This window comes from Bombyx mori, chromosome 28 (assembly GCF_030269925.1).
Source record: "Bombyx mori chromosome 28, ASM3026992v2".
NCBI lineage: Eukaryota > Metazoa > Arthropoda > Insecta > Lepidoptera > Bombycidae > Bombyx > Bombyx mori.
The window spans coordinates 5,279,642-5,301,131 of NC_085134.1; the positions used below are offsets into that span (position 1 = coordinate 5,279,642).

Below are 21,490 nucleotides of genomic sequence, written 5' to 3' on the forward strand. Positions count from 1 at the left end.
TAGATTATACACTTAATATGTTCAGACGCCGCTGGTGACAGAAACAAGTAATCGTAATTTGTGGTTTTCGCGCCAATCCGCGGTCCCATCATTTGGTTTTAAGTGAACTGTGAGGCATTCATGAGATGAAAGATAGGCCGTGTACGTCTTCAGCGGTTTTTCGTAAAACTTTAGCCTTCAGTCTCTGGGGGCGGTCGGCCTCCTTCAACCCTCGATAATGCGGGGTCAAACACAATAGCAAAGTATAATCTAGCTCGTTTAAACTACTTACTTTGTGAATTAATTTGTTTAGGCAGTAAAAAAGTTGCTATTTTAATATTTCTTTTCGCGGTAATTTTATCTTGTCACAGATTATATTTGTGGCGATCTCAAATAATAAGAATGTTTAGGTACGTAGCCTTTTTGCAATGTTTGTAACTAGATGGCGTCACCATGTTTTTTTGGTGATCTGTGAATTGTTATTTTTTTTTTTCTAAGATTATTAACAATCTTACCGTTTCAAAACGTTGTCAAAAAAATAACCGCAATTTGATTCTGTTTCTAGCGGCTTATTTTATATTGTAGTGCATTAAATAAAGAGGAGCAAAATTTATGAATTTCGGTGAGCAAGCTTCCCCGTAGTATTCGCATGATGTAATGTTGGCGTCTTCGCGACTGAAGATTGGCGACTGCATTCACGTTAAGATTTCAAAATGCTCTGGTCGAAAACAAAAATACACAAATTTAACACCATCTTAATTTAGTATTCTTGTGCAGTTTTAATTCAAAACAAAATCACAGTATTACAAACGAATGCAATACGCCCTACTAAGGTCTTATTACATGTTTGGTTAGACTTTAGGAATATTTAACAGCGCTGCCACTTGCCACTCGGCCGGCACCGCCAGTGAGAAACAAAACTCAGTGCGTACTGCACGCCCACACGCGTTCAATAACCTTGAAATTAAAGTTTTGGAAAAATAACTCTAAAACCAATGTTTTGTTTGTACAAAAATGAGATAGTGCTATGAAAAGTTCTGATTTCTGAATGTGTGTATATGTTTTTTTTGGTTGTTTGGCCGGTTCAGTGAATGTGTATAAGTTTTTTTTTGGTTGTTTGGCCGGTTCAGTGAATACATACCTTTTTTAATTCATATTATAAACAATGCCTAAGCTGTAGGACATGCTTTATTTATATTTATCAAATAATGGTTTTATTACCTACATTTTAAAGATATATGTTCTTAGACTAATATTTTTAATTCTCGTGTACTTATATGCATTTGACTTTTTTTAATGTAGCCATTAATGGTTTGTTTCTATTTGAGTGTTTTAATTTGCGTGAACACGACCAATGTAGTATTCTTATTTTGGAATGGCAGTTTACGATCATAGTGTTCTTTTTTTTAATGCGGCACTGTGTTTATTTTGACATTGCAAATGTTCAATACGCAAGGGCGTCGTGACCTTTTCATCAAGTGGACAATATTCTTTTGAGGTTGCCTAATGAAGCTCGTTTATTTTAAAATTGTTTCGATCGAAATTCATAGCTTCAGGTCAATATTAATTGCTACGAAATTAATTGTTAGTATCACATTTTTTTTGCAAAAGTGTCTTCTCTAAGCTATTCGGATTACAAACATTAAACGGAAAGGTTAGGGTTTTCCTACCTATTCTAGCAACCGCGAGGGATTATACTAGAATAAGTGAGCTCACGGGGCTCAAACCTAATGACGTTGCTAACACTAACCCTAGTAAGAGCAGTGCTTCGCAGAATCCACCACCGGGTTAGAAATGCGACCCACTAAGAAGATCCGGCAAGAAACTCAGTGGACTGTGCCTATAGGTTAATTTACTCGCTAAAAGCCCTTCGTCGCAAGCGACGGGTTCGACGAGAACGATGACCGGATAGTTGAAAAAAAAACTGAAGAAAAAAATTCCCAGTTTTTTTTTAATTGCGCCATTTTCCATCCCAAAATGTTTGGTATAGATTAGATGTTTTGTAATACAAGTTGAGCTGTAACACTTCAATGGGGTGCGGCAAATAGCATAATGCTAAATGTATTGAGTTTGCAATATTCGGTTAAAAACATCCAATAAATAAGGAATATTATGTATTGGCAGCTTGAAATGCCTAAGTGTGTGATTAACCAAAACCGGTAAATTAAAGGAAAAAAAAATCGGTTGTCTGTAAAGTCGGTTTACTGCACTGAAGTAGGAAACTTATGGAAATGAAACGTCAACCAAAAATTCGTGCCACTGTGACGTCATCTGGCCACAAAACATGGCGGTTTTAGTGCTGTACAAAAGATTTCAATGTTATCAGGTTTTATCGATAAACGTTCTTGGCTCATTTTATTTTAAATATTGTTGAGTATTCTTTATTTGTAGAATTTATACTTTAATGGGAAGTAAGTAGGTATATTGTTATGTGCAAATATGATATGATTTAGATGGGTGAAATCTAAGACAAGTTCGTCCTTCGAATTTGCCAAGTAAATGATATGATGATTTTTAAAAGTTGCTACACTGATTTTATAAAGTTGTTGTTTGTCGCAAAACTTATAGATATGGCGTAGTACAGTGCCATCTGCCCATTTCTAGCATGCTGAATGTTATCGTATTTTGAGTACGTGTTTTTCTTAGACTATTACAATCTATTTTAATTGTTTTGCTGACTCTAAAGTCCGTAACACACTACCGCAGCCCACCCCAAGGAAGGTGCGCCGCACCATTTGAATCACTTTCACTTGAGAGTGATTCAAATTTTAAACTTATCAAGGGACCGCGTGAAAAAAAAAATACCTACAGAACATTTATTCATTATTAAAAACGTCATTCCTTGTGACTTTCTCTCTAAAATCACTTAATTATTAAATATTTAACGAATTTACAATAGTGTTATAAAACTATTTTATTTAAATAGTTCCGACGACTTTCTTGAGATCCTATAAAATATGTTTTAATTATTATTTTTGTATGTTTTAAGCATGATAAAATAAGAAATTTTATATAAGCAATCATATTAAATCGATATCAAAGTCAATAAATAATGTACAACCCAAAACAGACGGCCGAACTGACGTGACAATGACATTTGGCGCGCTAAACATGGCGGATTTTCGGCCTCATTAGACGGAGACGGAGACATTTACGTATATTCATGTTTCATTTTATGTACGCACTGAAATACTGTTATATTGTTTTCCTGCGAGTTAAAGTGCTGAGTAAGAACGAGATAGATATATGTTTATGTATGTGCCTTCAAAATGGGTGCTATTTATATAAGCAATTGTACGTATAGAACAATATGTCGTGTCCCTACTATATAGGTCTATGGTTTACTGACGATTGTTGAACGTGACAACGCCATAAGAAAATACTGATGGAATGGTTCCATTTTTCAATTATCGCAATTATCGTTGCTATAAACAATTGACACCACATTCACTTTTCACTGAACTTCATACTTGACGAAAACATGTAAATGTATTCTTGTATAGCAGCTGTCCACGCGGATGCATCGCTCACTCAAGTAGGAGAGAGACAGATGTCGAACGCTGCCGAACGCGGAGGCCGATTATGCCTCTTTGTCGCTCGTTGCGCGCTCTCGCTTGCACTTTAAGCCTTAAATGGAACGCCTCAGAGCGAGGTAACGCCGCACGAGTCATGTTTTTTCGTGCGTGCAGCCGGCTCTATCGAATTATAAGACGCTGTCACGTCAAAAATACCTACTTGACGTTCGATTGTTCAACTGAATTTCCTTGTGATAAAGACGACTATAATTAATTAATACAACGCTATTTCAAATTAATTGCTGCATCCATGTGGTTTATCTACGATTACTCGTTTTGCCGTTCATCTTTTAATTGGTTATAAGAAGGACGTTTTGATAAACAAGCCCACTGAGTTTCTCGCCGGGTCTTCTCAGTGGGTCGCGTTTCCGATCCGGTGGTAGATTCTGCGAACTTTTTTTTTTTTCCTACCTAAGCTGATAGCCTTGAGAGGCTATTTCAGCGGAACCTTAACTATTAGGTGAGCTCACGGGGCTCAAACCGGAGCATTGCTAACACCGGCCCTAGCAAGAGCAGTGCTTCGCAGATCTCTACCCGATGATATGTAGGCGAAGTAAAATGTCCCTTAGAAATAAGGTGACACTCTACAAAACTTGCATACACCCCGTCATGACCTATGCAAGTGTAGTGTTCGCTCACGCGGCCCGCACTCACTTAAAATCATTCCAAGTCATTCAATCCCGTTTTTGCAGGATAGCCGTCGGAGCCCCGTGGTTTCGTCGTGACGCAGTAATGCGTTTCGGTTTGAAGGGCAGGGCGGCCGCTGTAACTATACTGAGACCTTAGAACTTATATCTCAAGGTGGATGACGCATTTACGTTGTAGATGCCTATGGGCTCCAGTAACCACTTGACACCAGGTGGGCTGTGGGCTCGTCCATCCATCTAAGCAATAAAAAAAAATCGATCTGTTCCGTTTGGTGTCCAAAACTCGAGATGCGGTCAGGCCATTACATAATTGACAGTCGCATCTACCAGCGCAACATGTAAACTTTATACGATGTGTATTATATACGCATGCGCGCGCACTGTACTCAAAACATTACATATAAAAAATTTAATGCACGTCGTGTTTATGCCAATTTTCGCAAGCGATGCCATGGTCCACGTGGGAGTACCGGAGCAGACATTTGGGCAGCAGAGACGGAATTAAGACTCCTCTCTCAACTAATTTGAATCGCGTATTACCTCTGAAATCCACCTCTTGTCGGCCCCCATTAGGAGGTCATCGTACCACCTAGTCAGGGGCAAGAGGTGGATGAGGAGTGCCGAAGATCGGGCCCAGTGGTGAGGATTGGGAGAGGCCTATGTCCAGCAGTGGACGACTGGGGGCTGATGGTGATGATTACCACTGAAATAGCACTACAATAGAAATAATACGCTAGATACTTAGGAAAAGTCAAATATAAACTTCAGCATGAGTCGTCTTCGTACAAATAAATAATAATAAAAGCATGGTTCACATGTGTTTTATATCTGACAAAATCGACCAACACTTATTGCTGCACTGATAAACAGATAAAGCTAAAAAAAAATTTTTTCTAATAAAATTCAATTTGCTTTATACCATTTAAAGGCGCTTTGAAAATGACTGAAAATTTCGCTCAGTTTCTAAACACCCTTAGAAAAATTATTAATTGTAATACCGAAATTACTGATGCTTCACATTCGAAGAAACAATCATTCTTTGAACAAAGCTCCTATAGCTTAATACCTGACGCTCAGCCACATAGCATATCGAGGCACGTTCTGACAAATAAAAGTAATAAAGATACCTACTCAGTGTATTGATCTGCCTTGAACCCGTCATGCACTGATAAATGTCATACAAGCATTCACAATACAGGCGATTCACCTGTACATATAATTATCTCGAACCATTTGTTGCCGTTCAGAAACTTTAAATGAATGTAAATCAAACGCAAAACTTGGATTATGTCGTTTAGTTGTGAAACTCGTCAACAAATGAGCACTCCAAGTCATAACCTAATTAGATATAGTAATGTGTAATACACTATCGTCTTGCCAACTAGTTTTTCAAAGAGCAACGCTAATATCATTACCGTGTTTGTGCTCATGGAATTAGCAATCTTCACAAGTCTTAGATTCGATTATTGGCTATTAATAACTCTCAATTTCCTTGGTTTGTGTTTTGCTGGGGGCCTTTTTTGTACGTAATTTTTTGCAAAATCCGCGGGTTCTTTATATCTATCTATACGTGAAGCAAAAACTTTGTATCCCTTTTTATGAAAATTGCGCGGACGGAGAAGTATGAAATTTCCCACGCTTATAGAGAATATAGGGAAGGAATGCAGAATGTTAATATTTTTTTAAATTATGCATAAAGAATACCTACATTGAATCAATAAAAAAAAACATTACACACACTACCATGTATTTGACACACACACGCATGCATACTATTTGTTTACTGTCAAACTTTTCTTATTGCTTATAGCCTGTGAAAAGTTGAGAATAGAATAAACATTGTTTGTCTTTATTAATATTTGTATAAAGTATAGTGTTGGAAAAATCTGGGATTACAGAAGTAGAATGTCTTTGACAATAGAATCTTATTAGTGTACAAATTTATAATTTCGATTGCCAGGGAACTAATAGTAATGACTAAGATGCCCGGGATATCAAGTGGTTTCGCGTGATGCGACCTTGTCGGCGAGTTCGCGTATTGTGAATACGTGCGGTTACCAAAACCGTACGTACCTATTTCTACCATGAATCAATCGCGGTGTTTAAAAAAGAACAGCTATAATTACAATACAATAGGAAATTTGAATTCAATTTTCGAAGCGACCGGTTAAAATAACTTTAAATATACATAAGCTTCGAAAGATGAATGTTCTATGCAATTCTTGATAATAGTAAAAGACCTTCATTTCTAGTGTAGTTGAGACCTTTTTTAGCTTTATTAATTAGTTAGTTTACACAATGACCTCCCGCAAGAGAAAGAAAATGACAATCCATATATCCATAACATCCAGTTGCAAAAAACATAGCTTGTCGATTAAAAGACTCAATAAACTTGATACAATTTATTTGGTTTTTTTTTCCTTCTAATATTTTATTTGCGATATTTTTACGTGCGTTAAACATTGGTGATCATAATGGCGAATTGAACGGCCTTAAACGGAGCACAGATGATTTTGTTTACATATTGGCGCAGGATTTTCATACATACCTAATATCATCCGCTATCTTTCTACGTAGCGTTTTTATTAAATCCCCATAATACGGCAACAACAAGACCAGTTAACAGCGATATTACGAGTATATAAGCTATAATATTGTATCAACTATATGTATATATGGGTATATATATTTACACTTACATATAGGAGGTATGTATTTGTATTTTAATTAACATTTCAATACACCACACCTTTGGCTGACTGATAGAGAATGCTTTAGGCATTAAGTTCGCGAATGTAAAAATAACATGGAGTGTAATATACTTATAAGCAAATACTATTATATACACGACAACTTAAACACCCAACATATTTATGCTCTGTAATTTTCTGAAGTACCTAAGCGCCCTCTCTAAATTTCCCCGATGATTTTTTTTTTATTGCTTAGATGGGTGGACGAGCTCACAGCCCACCTGGTGTTAAGTGGTTACTGGAGCCCATAGACATCTACAACGTCAATGCGCCACCCACCTTGAGATATAAGTTCTAAGGTCTCAAGTATAGTTACAACGGCTGCCCCACCCTTCAAACCGAAACGCATTACTGCTTCACGGCAGAAATAGACGGGTCGGTGGTACCTACCCGTGCGGACTCACAAGAGGTCCTACCACCAGTATAATAGACGGGGCGGTGGTAAATAGACGGGGCGGTGGTAATAGACGGGGCGGTGGTAAATAGACGGGGCGGTGGTAATAGACGGGGCGGTGGTATTATATGTTTTCATCAATTGTAACTTAAAGCTATTTATTATCTTAAAAAATTCAATCGTTTCAGTAATTTCTTTACACTAATATTTGATTTTACTCACATTAACATATCCACACTATTTAAATGTATCGAAAAACAATGAGAAATCTTACTTTACAAACGCCGTACTATTGTCGAATTGTACTGTTATCTTTAACTCACAATAGTTTGAAGGTTACGGAATAAGCAATGTGGTTTATCTCTATTCAGAATGCACGTTCAAGGGTTTCGGTTTTTAGGTTAATCCAGTATTTTGACATTCTATAAATGACCAACTCAACATTTTTTGTGAGGTCAATCGATTACTGGTACTCAAAAATAAATAAAATAAAATAAAAAAGCCCTTTATTCCGTGCAATTAATTTTCTTTTTTTGTATATTACTAAATATATATTAAATGTATGGACGCCTCTCAGGTAAAGGCCTCCTCCAAAGTTATCCATTTTGTTTTGTCTCTGGCGACATAAATCCAGTGTGGTCCAGCAACTTTTCTAATATCATCCTCCCAACGCGTGTATGGTCTACCGACGCGCCGCTTGCCCTGTGGACCGTCCCACGCAGTTACTTTAGATGTCACTGTCATGTCATACTGCAACGTTAATAACCGTTAATTGGTTAGTTCATTACTGTGGTAAAAATAAAAGTTACCTACCGCTCGGAGGGGGGCTAACAGATGCCCGAGCATCCCCGAAGGAGTCTTAATTAACAACCGCATGAGCACCACGAGTGGGTCTACTATCAGAATGACGGTGTTGGCTTTTTTTTTCCTATCTAAGCTGATAGCCTTGAGTGGCTATATCAGCGTCGCCTTAACTAGTAGGTGAGCTCACGGGGCTCAAACCTGATGACGTTGCTAGCACGAACCCTAGCAAGAGCCGTGCTTCGCAGAATCTACCACCGGATCGGAAACACGACCCACCGAGAAGATCCGGCGAGAAACTGAGTGGGCTGTATCTGAGGGTTAATTTACTCGTCGAGCTCTTCGTCGCAAGCGACGAGTTCGAGGAGAACGATGAGCGGTGCTTGAGGTACCTAGAAGCACCGTTAGTGGATCGGGAGGATCCGAAATGACGTGTTTGGGGCGACGTCGACTGCTTTCCATTCTGCCCACAGGATCGGGAATGTAATTACCGGCGGCCACGATGAGAGGGTGCTCGTGTCGTGCCGCTTTATCGAAGTGGTGTTTTATGTAGAATTCTTTGGTGACTACGTCGAGTAGGTGATTTGGTTGCTGCTAACGTTAGCACTAGGAACATCCAACAACACTGAAAGTGTCTAGAGCACCTTTCCAAAACAAATAGTTAATCCTGAAGCAAAACAATTTCATAATAGATCTACTAATATTGAAGCGCTCCTTATCATTATCCCCTAGCGCTCATCTATCTCCTATAATTCATTTTGATCACACTGTCGATTTAATTATCTACACTCGATCAATACATCACTAAAATAGATCAGCGGCACCGAAAACTCAGTTACCTGCGCCATCTAATAATAGTTTTAGATGTGTTCTCGTAGCTATGTAGCTCGGTGAATACAATCAATGGACAATTGATTTTCTAAATAGTTTCAATTAACGACCATTATAGACACATGAATGTCTCTGTAGCAAATGATAGTGATAATAAAATCATTTCTATTCACATTATTTGTTTATATACTGCTGCACGCTTTTTTAAATCTTGAGAATATTGTAATAATGATTTTTTTTTATTGCTTTGATGGATGGACGAGCTCACAGCCCACCTGGTGTTAAGTGGTTACCAGAGCCCATAGAAACCTATAACGTAAATGCGCTACCCACCTTGAGATATAAGTTTTAAGATCTCAAGTATAGTTACAACGGCTGCCCCACCTTTCAAACCGAAACGCGTTACTGCTTCACGGCAGAAACAGGCAGAGCGACAGTACCTACCCGTGCGGATTCACAAGAGGTCCTACCACCAGTAATTACGCAAATTATAATTTTGCGAGTTTGATTTTTATTACACGATGTTATTCCTTTACCGTCGAAGTCAATCGTGAACATTTGTTGAGTACGTATTTCATTAGAAAAATTGGTACCCGCCTTCGGGATTCGAAAACCGATGCATCGCTCAACACGAATGCACCGGACGTCTTATCCTTTAGGCCACGACGACTTCACGAATTAACAAATAATTTCGAAATTAAACTATGTGCGAACGGTTTTAATAGGCACTAGCTGACCCGGCAGACTTCGTAGTGCCTCAATCGATAAATAAAAGCCCTAAACTTTTGTATAAAATAAACTTAAAACAAACAAAAGGAATCCGTCCGACGGGGGACACATCAAAGGAAAAACAAAATTGTTATTTTTATTTAGTTCCGAGCTTTTTTTTTTACCTTTTAAACCTTCTCTGGACTTCCACAAATAATTCAAGACCAAAATTAATCAAATCGGTCCAGCCGTTCTCGAGTTTTAACGAGACTAACGAACAGCAATTCATTTTTATATATATAGATTTCCTGGATACTCGTTCGACATACTATAAACACGTGCGGCATAAATCTTCGTTTAAATATTAAAACAGCATATGGTTCAAATCAAAATAAGCTTTCTTCGTAGGAAACGTTTATTGATTGATACAGAATTCGCGTAATCTCCGTAATGCAGCGCGTATATTAATTCTAGCAAGCTCTGACGGGAAATTATGTTTTCAAAAGAATAATTAGTTGGCATTAGCTCTCGATAGTGCAGAGAGGTGTAGTGGATATAAATGAGCGATAATCTTGAAACGATGGCGGACAAAGAGAACAAAATGGACAAATTAAAGAAGAACTTCATAAGAATCCAAGGTAAAATCCAAGATAGAATGGATGATATACACGATCAAGTACAGAACAGAATAGAGAGATCGAAAATTTCACGATTCATGTCACATATATCTTCGGAAGAGAGAAGTTCAATAGAGGATAATCAAGAAGAAAAAGAAGACGGTGCTTGTACCGAATCCGTAGAAGTTCGAGAAAACACGAGTAGAATTCCACATGTTGTTGTAGATGAGCCTCCGGATACGAACCAAGATCCTAAGGATATCTGTAAGCACTTTATAAGTATTGAAAAGGAAAATGTTCTGTACAAGAAGAGAAGTAAATCAGTCACAAATCTGTCATATGACGATGAATCAAACGATTACAGTTCCACAGACTCCTGCGTCTCCTGTTTCTCATCTAGCGATGAAAGGTATATACTAATTATCATATATCATGACTACTATTATTTTAAGAGTTCTTACTACGATCTATTACGAAATTATACTCTGGTAAACCTTAAAATTGTAACAAGAATCGCTTAAGAATAGTATTTATAATATAATGTATGTAATCGTTTCAATATCATATTTGTAATCGGAAGATCATTACGATATAATGTAATGTATTATATGTTGGCAGATTTGTCCTTGCTCATCACCAATGTAGTCACCAATAGACACGAATTATTGTTTCTAGTGTTTTAATAACAAAAATAGTTGAACGAATTGTGAATGTCATTTTTGTAATGAGCATTAAGAATTTTGAATGAAGTTTTTTTTTTATTATTGCCCTGTTAGGCAGACGAGCATACGGCCCACCTGATGGTGAGCGGTTACCGTCGCCCATGGACTTCAGCAATGCCAGAGGCAGAGCCAAGCCGCTGCCTACCGCTTAATACTCTCCACAAGCCTCGTTTGAAGAAGGACATGTCATAGCGCTCGGGAAACACCGTGGAGGGGAGCTCATTCCATAGCCGGATGGTACGTGGCAAAAAAGACCTTTGGAAACGCACTGTCGATGCAGTTAACAGCATCGTCATTAAATTTTTAAACGTTTCTTAAAATCAGACCAACGGAACTGCGACCCAGGGCAGGCAGTCTGCCAGGGCCCCACCCGGACTTGCAAACAGCCTTCAGTTCGTGCACTGAGCTCATCGAGAAAATCGGTAACCGCTTCCCGAAGCTCAAAAGCAGAGGGGACCGAATTCACAGGGTACTCGCAACAGAATTGGTTTTACTAAGACGTTGTTTGGTGTTTGTTTAACAGCATGTGTGTTTTTGATCACTAATGTTTAATCTATAGCGATGTGGGATTACAGTTTTTTAGTGTCTGCTGATCTAATAATATGTAAATATTTGGCTGCTCATAACAGGTGCTTCCTTGTGCTCTGTACGTTTCTTGTTTAGGTTGCTTTCGGTGCCGGAGATGGATAATTTTGGTCGGTCTTGAATATATTCTAAGTATCCTATTTTTTTCTCCCTGTTTGCTGGTAACCTAGGGGGCTATTAGGTAGGTGGGCTCATGGTGTCAACCTGAGAAAAATTGGTAACACTAGCTTTAGCCAGAGCAATGCTTCGCAGAATTTACTGCCGGATCGGGATCGCGACCCACTGAGAAGATCCGGCGACAAACTGTGTCTATGGGTTAGACCGGTACTTCTGGGGCCTAAAAGCACCTAGAGTGAATCCGGGGAATCCGTATTAGTAATTAGCGGCGATTACGATAAAAGGGTTATGATGTCGCGCTGTTTTTTCAAAATAGTAAGTATCATAATTCGAAGCATGGCTTGGGGCCAAAATGCACTGGTTGTTTTTGGGTTTTATTTATCAGTTTGACACTAGAATGGCGGTTCGATCTAGCGTCTTATTCGTATTGTATTAGCGTTTTTATTTAACAGTTCACTCTTATCGCCACTGATCTTTTCGTTTCTAAAGTCAAGGAAGGCATAAGATAAGTATGGGCCCTGTGAAAACATCACGATCATTAGCGTAATAGTGTCGAAACCAGAATGCAATAAACAGTATACATTAGTATCATTAGCTTAGATTAAATGGCGTAAACATGTCCGGAAAGCAATGGTAAACGTAGTTTTCAAATAGTAAGTGTGCATTTCAAGGAAACTCAGTCAGTCCGTGACCACAAAACCTGTAAACTATTCGAAAAGTCCGAAATAATATAAAAGAAAATTAAAAATGCGGGATTAAAAAATTGCTATAATTATGTATCCCGATGCTGAAGTAAATGCTAAAGCTATTTACGTTTAAATTATAATTATGTATTACATATTCGCTTTTATCAAATCAATATCACTACATAGTATAAAACAAAGTCGCTTTCTCTGTCCCTATATCTGTCTGTCCCTATGTATGCTTAAATCTTTAAAACTACGCAACGGATTTTGATGCGGTTTTTTTTAATAGATATAGTGATTGAAGAGGAAGGTTTATATGTATAATAACATCCATTAAATAGTGGAGAAATCAATAATAAATTACAGTTTTCGAAGCGAAGCGAGGGCGGGTCGCTAGTAATCATATAATCAATCAACCGGAGATGGGTTGAACCCGTGAGCTCACCTACCCGTCCGGAGCTTAGCCGGAATATCCCTCAGGCTGACAGCGAACTATATAGTTGGGGAAAAACTCAATATCTTATGCATATTTGAGGCCGTCAGCGCAAAAGTGGCATAAGCTTACCATAGTTAGTAGTATCATCATCATCATTCTTTCGTATTACCCTCTGCTGGAGTGTAGGGCTCGAATCAAATTTTTCCATTTACATCTTGGGCAGTCTGTTCTAGCTGCTCCCACGTCATGCCCAAGACACCTAGCTCCTGCTCCACCGAGCGACGCCAAGTTAGTTAGCATGGAGATAATAAAGTTTGAATTTACTTTTACACTGCTTTGTATTGTAGGCAAAAACAATACGCGCAAAAACAATACTTATAAAGCCATAATAAAATGTAATCTATGGGTGAAATTAAAGATTAATACTTATAGGGTTTCGCCTTAAATTTTGGTCTTGAATTATTTGTGGAAGTCCAGAGGAGGTTTAAAAGGTAGATAAATATGAAAATGCTCGGAATAAAATAAAAATAACAATTTTGTTTTCTCTTTGATGAGTACCCCGTCGGACGGATTCCTTTTGTTTTTTTTAAGTTTATTTTATACAAAAGTTTAGGTCTTTTATTTATAGATTGAGACACTACGAAGTCTGCCGGGTCAGCTAGTATATAATAAGTACGAATATGAAAAATTATGGGTTAAGCCACTTTAGCGCTCACGGCCTCATTTGTAAAAAGCATAACTATAAGACGTCGAATAAAAACAATTTGCTGTAACATTAAAATTTCATAGTACTATGTGCATTAGCAATAAAAAATCGACAGCAATGTTATAAACGATTGTCTTCTGATTTCATTGATTTTATTCGCTGAAATAAAGTGTTTTTTTATTACGGACTTTACTAATAAAGTGTTGGTTAAAATGTCTAAATCTCAAGAATGTGAGCAGATGTTGGTTATATAGCGATGCGAATATAGTGCGTATCTTTTTCGATACTGGGTCACGACGGTTTATATGGAGCCGAAAATGTTACCTACGTCTCTCTAACTCACACAGACACACACTAAGATCTTTTGAGGCTTTTTTGGGTCAGGGCATATTTCACAACGTCATCGTTGCGGCTTTTTTGCTGGCTCCGAAGGCAATTTGTGTTTTTTTTTCTTTTCCTACCTATTCTAGTAAGCTTGAGGGGTTATTCTAGATTCACCGAACTAGTAGGTGAGCTCACGGGGCTCAAACCGGGAGTGTTGCTAACACTGGTTGCACCCTAGCAAGAGCAGTATTTCGCAGAATCTACCACCGGATCGGAAACGCAGCCCATTGTGAAGATCCGGCGAGAAATTCAGTGGGTTGTGTCTATGGGTTAATTTACTCGCCGAGCCCTTCGTCGCAAGCGACGGGTTCGACGAGGACGGTGACCGGTGCTTGAGGCACCTAAAAGCACCGTTAATGGATCGGGAGGATCCGTAATGACGTGCTTAGGGCGACGTCGACTGTTTACCATTCGGTCCACAGGATCGGGCAGGCTGGTATATTTCTCTTGAAAAAGAACATGGTATTAACACGACTCAATCAAGCGGTGTATTAAAATGTCGCAGATATAGGGTCGCTTGGCTCTGTCCCTGGAATTGCTTATGTCCACGGGCGACAGTAACGACAGCCATCAAGCAGGCGGTTCTTACTGGTGGTAGGACCTCTTGTGAGTCCGCGCGGGTATGTACCACCATCCTGCATATTTCTGCCGTGAAGCAGTAATAAGTTTCGGTTTGAAGGGTGGGGCAGCCGTTGTAACTATACTGAGACCTTAGAACTTATATCTTAAGACGGGTGGCGCATTGACGTTGTAGATGTCTATGGGCTCCAGTAACCACTTGACACCAGGTGGGCTGTGAGCTCGTCCAGTCATCTAAGCAATAAAAAAAAATAACATGTCTTATCTTTGTTATTTACGGACTTTTATTAAAATCGTGTTTACTTTTAAACTACCTTACATAGTCAGTGATTATGTGGCGTCCTGTCTATGTCTGTCGCGAAGCAGTAATGGTTTCCAATTTGAAGATAGCCATTGTGAGTTGACGGCGTTCATACTACATGCGTATGGGCCCCAATAAAGGCTTAAAACCAAGCGGGCCGTGAGCTCTTGCGTTCGCCCAATGAGAAGCAGAATTGGTAGGCAGCGGCTTGGCTCTGCCCCTGGCATTGCTGAGGTCCATGAGCGACGGTTACCACTCACCATCAGGTGGGCCGTGTGCTCGTCTGCCTATAAGGCGATTAAAAACGAACTTTTTCCTAAAAATACAAATTACGGGTTATATCTTTAGCAGGAAATTGTTTTTTTATTCGGTTTTCGCCAAACGTAAGGAAAATTGAAATCACGTCTTTACTGTTTCCTACGTTTCAAATCATCATCACTCATTCAAATACATTACAGTCTTCCGTGCCCACGGAAACTGTAAACTGCAAAATTCGTTTTAATAATTTTCAGTTAATTTTAATTTTAAAAACAATCTAACCTCCAATTTAGCTTATCATATGATAAATAACTAAACTTTTTACTATTATTTTCTTATTGCTTACGTGGGTGAACGAACTCACAGCCCACCTAGTGTTTAGTGGTTATCGGAGCTGATAGACATCTACAACGTAAATACCGCCACCTACCTTGAGATGTGAGTTTTAAGGTCTCAGTTTTTACAGTACAACGGCTGCCCCACCCTTCAAACCGAAACATTTTGTTTCACGGCTCAAAAAAGGCAAAGTGGTGGTATCCACCCTTGCGGACTCAAAAGACGTCCTACCACCAGTAAAAACACTTATAATAATAGTTAATAGACTAATAACAGGACATAAGACTGCTATTGTTTCAATTTCGAGAATAATTTCCCGGTGAATTATATAAATATACTAGCTGTACCCGTCCGCTTCGCTGGGCATTCAAAATTAACATTATTATTTCTCACCCCCACAATGATTCTCATCACTAACGCCCCCGCAACTGGTTTTTTTTTTATGATTGAAAGTTTACTGGTGGCCCGAAGGCCTTTCCAGTTTCACCAGGACAGGTGGGCGAGCAAAGGCTCAGCCAAGAGGGGTGGGATTTGCTAACAACTGCCCGAGCGCCTCCGAAGGAGACCTAACAACTCAAGAGCAATTGTTTCGCGAATGAATCTACTACCGGATCGGAATCGCGACCCGCTGAGAAGATCCGGCGAGAAACTCAGCGGGCTGATGCATGGGTTAGGTTGCACGTCGACCTCTTTGTCGAGTTCGACGAGTACGGTTACCGGGGTCCCTAAGCCTGCCCCTAGTATTAGAGCTGAAGGCATCTAATGCAAAGGTTATTGGATCTGATGGATCCGTAAGGACGTGTCTAGGGCGTCGACGGTGACTGGCTCCTGCATGATCAGGATTCGGGGAGTAGTCAGCGGCGGCAACGATAAGGCGATTATCATGACGCATAGCCTTATCGAAGTATCGTTCCGACGCTGACTTCATGTATTTCCGAATTGATTCGAGGCCCAGGTCGTCGTGTAGGTCAACGTTCCTCACGAACCACGGAGCCCCGACAGCTAACCTGCAAAAGCGGGATTGTAGGGATTGGAGGGTGTCTATGTGTGTGCGGGCCGCGTGAGCGAACACCACACTCGCGTAAGTCATGACGGGCCTTATGCAAGTTTTGTAAAGTGTCACCTTGTTCCGAAGGGACATTTTACTCCGCTTACAGATCATGGGGTAGAGTCTACCGAGAATAAACGCGGCACGGTCACGGACTGATTTTATATGCGGGCGGAATGTCATCGATGCATCCAGGGTAACGCCCAGGTACTTGACCTTCCTGGCCCAGGGTATGGGTTGTCTAAAGAGAGTAATCGGGGGTGTGAGATTCCTCCTCCTAATCCGGGAGGAAATCCGTGTGGAGCTTCCCCTCTGAAATAGCACCGCAGTACTTTTCGCTGGGTTGATGTCTATGCGCCATTTTCGGAACCACTGTCCTAGGGCTAGGGCTGCGCTCTGAAGCTTCTTCGCGATTAGGGACTTATTTCTACTAGAATAGTAAACAGTCGTGTCGTCGGCGAATAAAGCTAAATGGGTCGGCGGCGACCGGGGAATATCGTTGACGAATAAGCTAAATAGGAGGGGTGAGAGGACAGAGCCTTGCGGGACTCCAGCTGTGAGAGGTCGTGGGGAGGAGCGGGTTCCCTCGACTCGATATCGAAAAGAGCGGTTCGACAAGAAGTCCCGTATGATGAGCACGAGACTATCCGGCACGCCCATGTTGAATAGTTTGAAAATCAAACCATTGTGCCAGACTTTGTCGAACGCTTTTGCGACGTCGAAGAAGAGAGCTCCCGTGTATAACGGTTTTGGTCGATTAAGCCCCACAAGAATGTGCTCCGTGAGGCGGTGCACCTGTTGAACGCATGAGTGATTTGTACGGAATCCGAATTGTTCATCGATAAGAATGCCCTTGGATGAGACGAAGTCTCTGAGGCGTTTGTAGAGCAGACGCTCATACAGTTTGCCTAGAGACATGAGGAGGCTAATCGGGCGGTAGCTCGTCGGATGATTTTTTGGTTTACCGGGTTTATGTATGCCGATAACGTCCGCTTCTTTCCACACCGCGGGAAAGATACAGTTCGCCATAGCGGCATTGAAAATAGATGCCAACATCACGATGAGTTGGACGGGTAGAAGTTTAATAACGCGGTTGGATATACCGTCGGAACCGGGAGCCTTGCGAGGACGTAGGTCTTTGATCAAGTCTTTAACTTCCATCGGGGTGACGGGTGGTAACGCATCAGAGGGTGGCAAGGAGGCTCTGCGTTCTACCTCACTGTCTACTAATTCTACATGAACAGGGTCCACGGATTGAGTGCTGGGCGTGCACTGGGTTTGCAATGTATCAGCCAGCAGCTCTGCTTTTTCGTCATCATCGAACGCCGCGAGTCGGCCTGAGGGGCCTACGAGGGGGGGCATAGTTACTACCGTATCCGATTTGAGAGTACGAGCTAAGCGGTAGTAAGACCTTTGAGAGGGCGCGAGTCCTTCTAAGAAATCAGACCATCTGGCATCTCGGATTTCGGTGATGCGAGACTTTACGTCGCGTTGTAGGGCACGCATTCGAATACGATTTTCCGCGGTAGGATACCTATCGTACGCACGGATCGAGGCGTTCTTAGCTCTAAGGAGTTCCCTAATATCGTCGGGCAATTTGAAGCGGTGAAGGAAGTCCTCCGCTACAACTTGCTTCGATGACCTATCTAATGTCGAGGTGATGTGTGACGTTACGATGTCTATGGCTTCAGCGGTATCCTGAGGAGACGGGATAGAGTCCGGACTAAACGGAAGCGATGGTGGATCAGATTCAGCCAGGCTGATGCCCAGCGTGTGCCAATCCACCACAGTCCTCGTGACGGGAACGGAATCGGGAGCGCGACCGAGCTTCATAACGACGGGACGGTGGTCTGAATCTAACTCTGAAACTACTTCGATCGAGTGTAAGCGCAGAGTTACGTTTTTTAATAACGCTATGTCGAGTATATCCGGGCGATGCGCGATATTTAGCGGGTAGTGAGTCGGGGTTAGCGGAGCGACGATATCGAAGGCGAGATCATCGACTAACGCGTCAAGCCGCCTGCCATTCGGGGTTGTGGTGTGTGAGTTCCACCTGATGTGTTTACAATTTAGGTCGCCCGCCAGAATGACAGAGCTCCCCATACCGAGCAGCGCCTCGATATCACTGCTTAGAACGATCTTATCCGGTGGAAGATAAACGGACGCGATAACGATCGGCGCGTGTCCCGTCAGTGAGATTCGGCACACTGATGCTTCGATATTAGCGAGCGCGGGAGGATCGAGCGGGACGCAATGCAGGGCTCTTCTATAGTAAATGACGGTACCACCACCACGGGCAGAGAGCCTGTCGTTCCTGACCATGTTATAATTCGCGATTTTAGGGTCACGGCGCGCGGGCTTAAGTAGGGTCTCCTGCACTAAAAAGATATCAATTTGGTGGTCACGCAAAAAGTCAGAAACCTGATCACGTTGATTTGCGAGACCGTAAGCGTTAAAAAATCCTATCGTTACGGATAGGGGCTTTATTCTACTTATATACGCCATTGATTACCGGCGGAGTGAGGGGAGGACGTACGTATTTAATGACGCGTATACGTCGGCGTATTCCTGCACAACGGCGATAAAGTGTTGTGCAGTGGAGGCAGCGCGAATGGCGTCGCCCAAAGCGTTAACGCGCTCAAAGTTGATCGACTGAAAGAAGTCGATCGCTAAAGCGAGATTGTCGGACGCGGTCGGAGGGCAAGTCGCGGGAGAGGGACGAGTCGCGGGGGCGGGACGAATCGCGGAGGAGGGAGTTGTAGCCGTGTTCGTGTACGGCAGCGGTTTTGCCCAGGCCGAGACACTGGGCACCGCCGCCGGAACGAACGCTGGCTTAGCCTGCGACGCAGAGGGTGCCGAGGCTTTGATGTCTGGGCCGGAAGCTCGGAGGCGGTTTTGGCGGGCGACGCGGCGATTTATTTTAGGGGCTCGGGGGCAACCACGGTAATTCGCGGGGTGACCCTGTGTTCGACACAGGACGCAGCTAGGCGGTTCCGTCGCGGTTTTTTGGTCGCGAGCGCAGAGGGCCGTGGCGTGATCGCCCAAACACTTAACACATCGGGGGCGCGCGTGACAGTTACGGGAAGAGTGCCCGTACAATTGACAGTTATGGCACTGGCTAGGAGTGCCTTTTTTATGGGGGGCTTCGACAGCGATACCAAAGAGCCTACAGACGGTCTGTGTGTTAAAGATTTTCTTACCCTCGGGGGTAGGCTGGAGAGCGACTAGAACCATATTATATGGCTCCCTACCGCGACCGGTGTGCATACGGTGCACAGAATTCACTGGTAGGCCTTGTTCTAACAGGTCGGCTTTTACGAGCTCTACATCTAACTCTTTAGGGATTCCGCGTATTACAACGCGGAGTTCGCGCTCCTCCTGGAGCGTATACGTATGGAAACTTATACGCTCCTTACGGAGGTAAGAAGAGAGGGCCCTATGGTCGTCGGGTGTTTGAACCTTAATTTGAATGCCGTTCGCGAGGTTACGGGCATTCGTGAAATTTATATTTTTGGCCTTAAGGGCCAGGCAAACTCGATCCCAAGCTGCCTTCTCCTGAAGGATAACCGGGGGAGGGGTCTGGGTTTTATTTTGTGCCACCGGACGCGGCGACGGAGTGGCACGGGCTGGGGGCGCAACGGGAGTCTGAGGGCGGGGGCGCGACGCGTTCACGGCTTTGCTAATTTTAGCGGCCGCGGGAGCTCGAGACTCCGCGGCACGCTTCTTACCCTTCTGTACCAGGGTGAATCCATCCGTCGATGAGGCGGGGGCGAGGTCGACCTCCATGTCCGAGTCAGAGTCGGAGCACGAGGAGGCGGGTGCAGGCGACCTACGAGCAAGTGTAGGTGTTTTAGAGGGCGCGACGGAGGCCGCGGATGATCGCTCAGCTGAAACGATGGTCACGGCGGACGACGCAGCAGCTTTTCTCGCCAGTATAGGCGACACGGGAGCGGCAGGCACGACAGAGGCTGCGGTGCTCAATGCAGAAGCTCTGCACGCAGGTACAGGCGACGCAGGAGCAGCGAGCGCGGCGGAGTCCTCGAGAGGGCTCGCAGTGTGATTGGCCTTGAAGGCCAAAAACTCCGAGGCGAGCTGTGGGTGGCGAAGTCGGAGGAATTCCGCGAATACAGCGTCCATGATCGCTGAGTACCCAGGTGGGGCGGCCCCGGGTCTTGAAAACACTCGCCTTGCGGCGAGGCCCCAACTTCTCGGACCTGAGCGGTTCTATTGAACACAGGTGGCAATGCGGCGCGATTACTACAGGACAAAGAAAAAGCACAACAAAACAGAAATTACGAAAAGAAACAAAACAAATAAATACTTGCAGGAAACCACTTTGTCGGCAGATGTACCACGAACACAGAAACAACAAAAGGAAACAAAACAAATAAAAACTTCCAGAAAGAGCACTTAGTCGGCAGATGTACCACAAACACAGGCCGCGCGAACAATGGCCGGGCTAACAAAAGCCGGGCGAACAAAGACCGGGCGATCGAGTGGACGATGAGCACGTCCGCACGTGACGGGTGCCTCTATCGGAATCCCCCGCAACTGGTGTAGGGAGTCCAACAATCATATAAATATTAACCTATCCATTAAGTACATGTATTTTCTACATGGATACCAAGTTTCAAGTCAATCGGATGCACGGTTCAGTAGTTATAACGGAACATCCGTAAAAACCACTAGATTTATATATTAGTATATAGATATAGGTGATGATCCATTTAATTTTGTTTGCAGTACCTGCTCAAAAATACTAGGATAAACGATGTCAACAAGAGGCTCAAAGCACAAATATGGAGTTCAGTGGTGACTATAGTATTAGTCGAAGCCAAAAACCTCTCGGCCATGGACCTTGATACAAGGTCGAGTGACCCTTATTGTAAGTTTAGGTAAGGTGTATTTTAGTTTCGTAGATCTAGATTCGGAATTTTAAGGATCGTGTCTTAACACGGTTGTAATTGTTTTTACCGACTTCAAAATAGGTGGAGGCTCTCAACTCGTCTGTATGTTTTTTTTTTATGTTT

General features: G+C 42.3%; 1 protein-coding gene across 18 annotated transcripts in view; it reads left to right on the forward strand.

The window, feature by feature from the left end:
* LOC101738650 (multiple C2 and transmembrane domain-containing protein) overlaps positions 1-21,490 on the forward strand; it is a 133,072-nt gene that overhangs the window by 94,871 nt on the left and 16,711 nt on the right. For 13 of the 18 annotated variants that reach the window (XM_062676790.1, XM_062676791.1, XM_062676795.1 and 10 more), the window contains one exon: positions 21,204-21,355. In XM_062676790.1, coding sequence (XP_062532774.1) covers positions 21,204-21,355 — 152 coding nt within the window. Of the gene's footprint in view, positions 1-889; positions 10,712-11,348; positions 11,494-21,203; positions 21,356-21,490 lie in introns of those variants that run through there. The other 5 variants (XM_062676799.1, XM_062676802.1, XM_038021197.2 and 2 more) reach the window with 5 other exon arrangements.